The sequence below is a fragment of the Chinchilla lanigera genome, unplaced genomic scaffold (genome assembly GCF_000276665.1).
Source record: "Chinchilla lanigera isolate Chin_1 unplaced genomic scaffold, ChiLan1.0 scaffold00119, whole genome shotgun sequence".
Classification (NCBI taxonomy): domain Eukaryota; kingdom Metazoa; phylum Chordata; class Mammalia; order Rodentia; family Chinchillidae; genus Chinchilla; species Chinchilla lanigera.
In genome coordinates, this window is record NW_004955520.1 from 2,934,931 (window position 1) to 2,941,170 (window position 6,240).

Genomic DNA, 6,240 nt, shown 5'->3' on the forward strand with positions numbered 1-6,240 from the left:
CCAGCGTCAGACCCAGGCAGGGCCGAGAGCCAGAGTACGGATCCCAGAGCTGCTGGGCTTCTTGTCCCAGCTGCAGTTAGGAGTGAGTTTGAGGGATTTATGACAACTGGAGCCCTTGCAGAAGGTGTGGGTGGTGGACAGGGAGTGCTCAATCTCTTTGGCTGGCACCTGGGGGCTGGGGTCTCCCTGGGAAGCAGAACCTAACCTTGATGTCCCTGACACCTGCTCGCTTTGGCCTTGGTGGGGACAGGGCATCCACCACGACACACGGGGGGCATGGGGGCATCGAAGGACCCTCATCTTAGCCCCGGCCCCTCAGCAGAGAGCAAACCTTTGATTTCAGAGGTCTGGTTGCACTAGTAAACTCAGAGCCTGGGGCCCCATCCACCAGCTTGCGCCCAGCCGGCAGAAGCATGAGGTTCAAGCCTTGCTTTGCCTTATGCAGATCCAGAAGCCTATGTACACAGCCTCACGCAGGCCGCCGCCTGTGTCTCCGTTCCCTGGGAGTCCGAGCCAACGCTCCGCCCGGCTGCCTGGTGCAGCGCTGGGGCCTGCTTTAACACCTAAAGGCAAGCAGGGGCCCTCGCCAGTCAGGCAGCCTGAGGGAAGCTGGCCCGGTGGCCCAGGGCAGCGTCAGCTCTGCTCCAGACCTAGCTTATTCTCCTGGAAGCTGTGGCGTCCTCTGTTCACACAAGCTCCTCCTGGCCTTGCCTATGTGCCCGATCCCCTCCTCCAATCAGATCTATAAACACACTGTCGCCTGACAGAGACTGTGTCTCCGAGTGGGCTTCAGTGCCTCGGTACTCAACCTCTGGGGATGCTCTGGATCCAGAATTTCAAGTATTTGGGGAGCACAGGAGGTGAATCTGGGTGGTAGGCAAAACTGAGGCACAGAGAAAACCCAGCAGTTGGGACACCAGAGCTCGTGGAGGACCAGAGGAGGATCCCAGCCTGCCTGGAGTCCGTGTGGGTTGGGGGGCTGCCCCCCAGATTTTCATGGAACAGCTAGGGATCAACAGCCAGTTCAAGTTCCCGTTTAGGTGGGGTGCTCCACTGCCTTCCAGTGGATAGCAGGACAGCCCTGGGCTCCCCACGCCCCCTGCACTGTTTTGTCTAGGGGCTCAGCCGGGCTGGGTGGCCTATGGGAGTGCTGGTCTGGCCTGGCTGTGCTAGCAGCTTCAGAATTCTCCCAGCTGGGGTTTACCTGTGGTGTCTTCCCCACCCCGGTGCAGGACATGCAAGACGGGGCTACAGTGTGCTCAGGGACCCGAAGTAGGAAAGAAAATGAAACGGACCAGGAGCCACCAGCGGCCTCATCACAGGACCAGACGCTGGATGTGGCGAAGGACATATGTCCTTGCCTCTCTGGGTGCCAAACGTGGTTGGAGATGGCTTTTTTGTTTCAAAATCTCCCCAAAGAACATTTACCACTTGAAGACGTTTAGTCCTTTGGAGGGTAGGAGCGGGGAGGGATCTTGGAAAGAGGTTTGGCCTGTAAGCCTCAAAAACAACCAAAATGCAACTTCCAAGCCCATTCTTGCAGCAGCGCCGAGCAGCAGGTCCCCTCCCTCCTGGCAACACAGCAGTGGAGCGAGCAGAGCTCTGGCTACGGCTCCAGCTCAGACTCAATAGGAACATTCTTCGAGGCGGGAAGGGTGAAACGGGGTGCAGCTTCACAGAGTCATCACTGGCCAAGTATGGGCTGGGAGGTCCCGTTCTTATGTGGGCCCTGCCTCTGCTCACCCTGAACAAGTCACCTGCTTGCTGTGCAGTTACTTGGACAACTGCCGCCCAACTATCAAGACACTGCGGACTGGTCTGTGCCCCAGCCCCGTCCCAGGACTCAGGCAGGGGTTGAGCGGCCACCTCAGATGTCCCTGTCTGACACCAACGCCCCACTCCAACTCTGCCTGAGCCTCAGTCCAAAGAGGCTTGGAAGATGTGTGTGGTACAGGCCTGTGAACTCTAGCTGCTCCTCTCAGACAAGCGCAGAACTCCGCGGCACTGCACAGGCCACCAACCACTGCATCACGCGGAACCTGAGCTGCGCTGTGCGCACTGTCTGCAGCACTATGACCCTGACTCGGAGCCTTCTCCCTCGCCTCCACCCCATCTGAGCTGCCGCTCCAAGGTGGCCCGAGTTACACCCTGGGAAGATCCTCGGCCTTCACCTCCTGGCCACCCCAGGAAGCCACGGGCCTTTTACAAACCGTAGTAAACATTTTATTTACACGTTTCAGGCTTGCTAAGTGCAGCAAGTGTCTTTATGCGAGACCCCTCTGCGTGCAAGGAGGGGCAGTTTAGTCCAACACTTCCCAGGGTGCAAGAGCAGCCAAAGGTGTGACAGTGGAGAAGGAGCTGGGGCTCATCTGCACCTCCAGCGCGTCTGGTCCCCCAACGTGAGCTCCACACCGAGCCCAGCCCCTGCCCGGGGGCTGCCCTCAGGGCTGCGGGGCCCTCTGTCCTCTTCCATCTATAAGCTGCCTGCCAGCGGGGCCTGGCTGGGTGCAGGGCTTTTGGGAGTACTGCTGCCTCCATCGGGCTGGGGCTCGGGGAGCAGCTCCGCGGTGCCGCTGCCCATGCTGGTGCCGGTGCTGGCGCTGGTGCCCCCGAGGCTGCCTGGGCTGCTGAAGCCAAAAGTGCAGCCGCCGCCGCCGCCTCCACCGCCGCCGCCGCCAGCCGTGACCAGGGCAGCTGCAGCTGAGGCCTTGATGACTGTGGCTGGGTGCAGAGGAGGCTCGGCCCCCTCAGTCCGCTCCGTGTCACTGGGGGCCATGTCCAGGGACTCGGAGTCGCTGGTCTCACTCTCCGCCTCACCCTCGGAGCGGCTAGGGCTCCTCTCCTCCTGGTCACCCTCGCCCGGGGCTCCTCCCGAAGGCTTCTCCCCGGCCTCCTTGTCCTTGTCCTTCTGCGCCTGGGCCTCCTTGGAGTGCCGCCACTTCATCCGCCGGTTCTGGAACCACACTTTCACCTGAGCAGCACGGGGACAGGAAAGGACAGGAGGTGAGCGACAAGCTGGCCCCACGGGACTCACCTTCCCGCTGGCCCTCGAGGTCCGTCGGGTGGCCCGGGACCATTCCCCACACCTCTAGGGAAAGCCAGGCACCGAGCACGGCACGGGAAGAGAGGCAGTGGAGGGAGAGTGAGGCCGGGAGCCCACAGAAGCCTTCTCCGAGTGTGGCCCCCCACGCCACTGACGCTCTTGACGCTAAGCCAGTGACCAGGGCGAACCGTTCAGAGCCTTCACTGCACAAGCGGACTGCCGACGCCATGGCTACAGCTGGCTTCACCCCACTGTATAGCCTAAGCCACACTTCTAACCTCACTTTGATCAGGGGCCTCACAAAAATCAAAATGAGGGACTCCTGACCCAGGAAAATGCACAGAATCTCAAACCTGGCCTTGTCCTCTACCACCGCTATCCAAAGCAAGTCACCAAGCGGAGGAAGAAACTGGGAAGCAGAAAGAGGGAAGGGCCTGAAGAGTCCACCCCAGAGGGGTGGGGGCACCACAAGCTTTCCGTGAGGAGGATTCCTAGGCACTTTCCCTGGAGAGGTGATGAGGACCAGGCTCCCCTCCAAACATAAGCGAATTCTCAGGGGTCTCAGAAAACGCTGGCATTACACATGTGCAACGTGGAGGAAGAGGCTGCGGATGGAGCAGAAGAGCCGTATAAATACATAAGGCCCCCTGGGGGATGACACCTCTGCACAAGCTCCAGCTTCTCTTTTAAAAATAACATCCCCAGCTGGTGGAAAGGCAGGGCCTGGCCGACCGGACAGCGCGTGCGCTCGGAGCCGGCTGTGTAATGGAGACCGAGGGACCCAGGCAGAGGCCCGACCCAGGCCTGCCTTTGGCTTCGCCTTGCCGGGCACGGGCGGTCTGCTCTTCCTTCAAAAGGCCCACTGCCAGCACCAAGAGATTCTTCCGAGCCGAGCCCTTAGGACTCCGACGGCAGCGGCAGCGGCAGCTCCAAGAGGACTCCTTGCCCTACTGGAGCTAAGTAATTTTTTTGAAAGATATTTTCACTTCCTCAGAGCGGGGATTTCACAATCCCGAAGCAGCAGCACGGAGGAGGGGAAGAAGGGTGGCAGAAAAAAACAACTACCATCTCTAGACTTTGGGTTTTTATCTCTGCTGAAATAAACCGCCTCCTCCAGTGAGCTGCACCGGCGGAGTGCATAATTAGCATCTCCACGGCCTGAGCGCTGGCTCCCGGGGTGCTTAGCTCATGGCCAAAGTAAACACGTAGCGCCTGTGGCCTGCTCTGGAGAGGCCGGAAGATCTCCTCGAGACTCCTCACCACCCCGCTTCAGCCCCAAGCCGTGAGTCCCACAGCCTCGCCCTTCCAGACCTCGAGCGCGGGCTGGGAGCGGCTGGGGGGCTGCCTGGCGGCTGGGTGCTCACCTGGGCGTCCGTGAGGCCCAGCATGGCCGCCAGCTGCTTTCGGTCCGGCTTGGTCACGTACTTCTGGATCTCGAACCTTTTCTCCAGGCCCTTCCGCTGCAGGTTAGAAAAGACTGCCCTCGACCAGGAGCGCTTCCTCTTGTACGTCTGCGGCATGGTGTCCTTGGTGAGCACCGCGTAGGGACCTGCACGGGGCCAGGCGCAGGGAGCAGAGACCCCGGGCTGCATCAGTGCCCAGGCGGTGGCCTGCGACCCTGGCTCTCCGAGCGGCAGGGAGCAGAGCTCGAGGCTCAGGCCCAAGGCCCTGTGTGCACAGCGACGGCCTCGCTAGGGTCCTCAGGCCTGCAGAGGCTGCACTGCGGCTCGCGGAGTAATTCCGAGGGAAAACTGCGTACTGCATGGCCACCAGCAGGCCTGGGAAGCGCAGCCGACGTAAGGACCGCAACCCTAAGCTTCCACTGTCTGCCTACGTGTGCTCCCACAAGTGGCCACGAATGCACAGGTAACCCTGCCACATAAACGTGTTTATAGTTATCCAAAATGTGGTGTGTTGATAAGCGATGTCTGTGATGCCCATTTCTGAACCACCCTCTCTAGCATAAAGACCCAGGAAAGACACGTGTCTGGCGCCACACCGCCTGTGCACACCCCGTCCTGGTCCCCAGGCGTCCCCTCTCCCTCTCGCGGCCCACCGTAGGCCCCTCAAAACCGTTTCTCTGCACTGTCCCAGAAATCTTTCGCTTTCTCTCTCTGACTCGCAGTCTCCAGGCCCAGCTATGCGATTGCGACACTGAGGCGGCCACTGACAGGCATCGGCCGGAGATTTCTCAGTCACTTCTCCAGCCCCGGGCCGGCCCGCCCAAGTGGGGAGCTTTCCGTACCTGGAAACGTGTCTTGGAACTGATGCTGAACTGAATTTCTCGGGTTGGAGCTTAAGGGGCTGAGGATAGCAGAGGCCTCGTTCATGGGTTCCAGCGCCGCGAAAAACTGGCTGGCGGAGGGCTGCAGCCCCGCGAGGTGCACGCCAGCCGGCCGCCCCCCAGCCAGCAGGGACGTGAGGTCTGCCGAGGAAGAGGACAGTCACGGTCACGCGCGGCGGTCACGCGCGCTGGGCCCTCCTTCCTGCCTCGTCTTCGATTGGGGTTCACTGCAGCGAGGTCTGGAAGGCCCTCAGGAAAAGAGATCTTGCCATCCAAAGCCTGCCAGTAGCACAGGCAAACAGGACCCCCTTGGGGTCCACTACTCCGCAGGGATGGGCCCTGGGACGGCACTCGGGGGTCTCCGGCATCCGCAGCCCCCAGGCTCCCCCCACACCCGACTGGAGTTTAGTTTACGTAAGATTTTGCCAGAATCGGATAGATGGAGAAGAAAGCGTCCCCTCCCAGGGCTTTCCGTGTTACAAGAGTATAACTGTCTCTAAGTACGAGGCTCAAAAGATGAGGGCTGCTTGTCACTTTTGTATTTTCCGCAACCATTTCACGCACGTCCCTAGAACCTTCTTGTAACACTAAGCTGGTGAGTTTTAAACCCGATGTTTTGCAGTTTTCTCACAACACCTTTTCTTCTCCCCCATTTGTCCTTAGTTGTGGAAACACCGAAAGCTCCCCAAGGCAGCCTGGGCCCGGGGATGGGGCGGGACCTCGGTCCCCGAGGCCGCAGCCGGCGGCCGAGACCGCGACCTACCTCTCAGCGTGTTGCCTTCCTTCACTTTGGGGTCGAATTCCGCCGACAAGATGCGGTCGATGCCAAACTTGAGATCCTTGCTGGAGGGCGCCGGGGTGGAGGCGCCGAGATGCGCGCCCGCGCGGGACCCCGAGCCCGAGGGCTGCAGGG

General features: G+C 60.6%; 1 protein-coding gene across 1 annotated transcript; it reads right to left on the reverse strand.

Annotated features, from left to right (window-relative positions):
* Positions 1-2,200: 2,200 nt before the first annotated feature.
* On the reverse strand, positions 2,201-6,240 carry Hlx (H2.0-like homeobox; the record flags this gene model as incomplete). Its single annotated transcript, XM_013507075.1, is given in 4 exon segments — positions 2,201-2,971; positions 4,408-4,592; positions 5,289-5,468; positions 6,091-6,240. Coding segments are annotated over 4 exon segments (1,013 nt in total), but the record flags the coding sequence as incomplete, so codon positions are not given.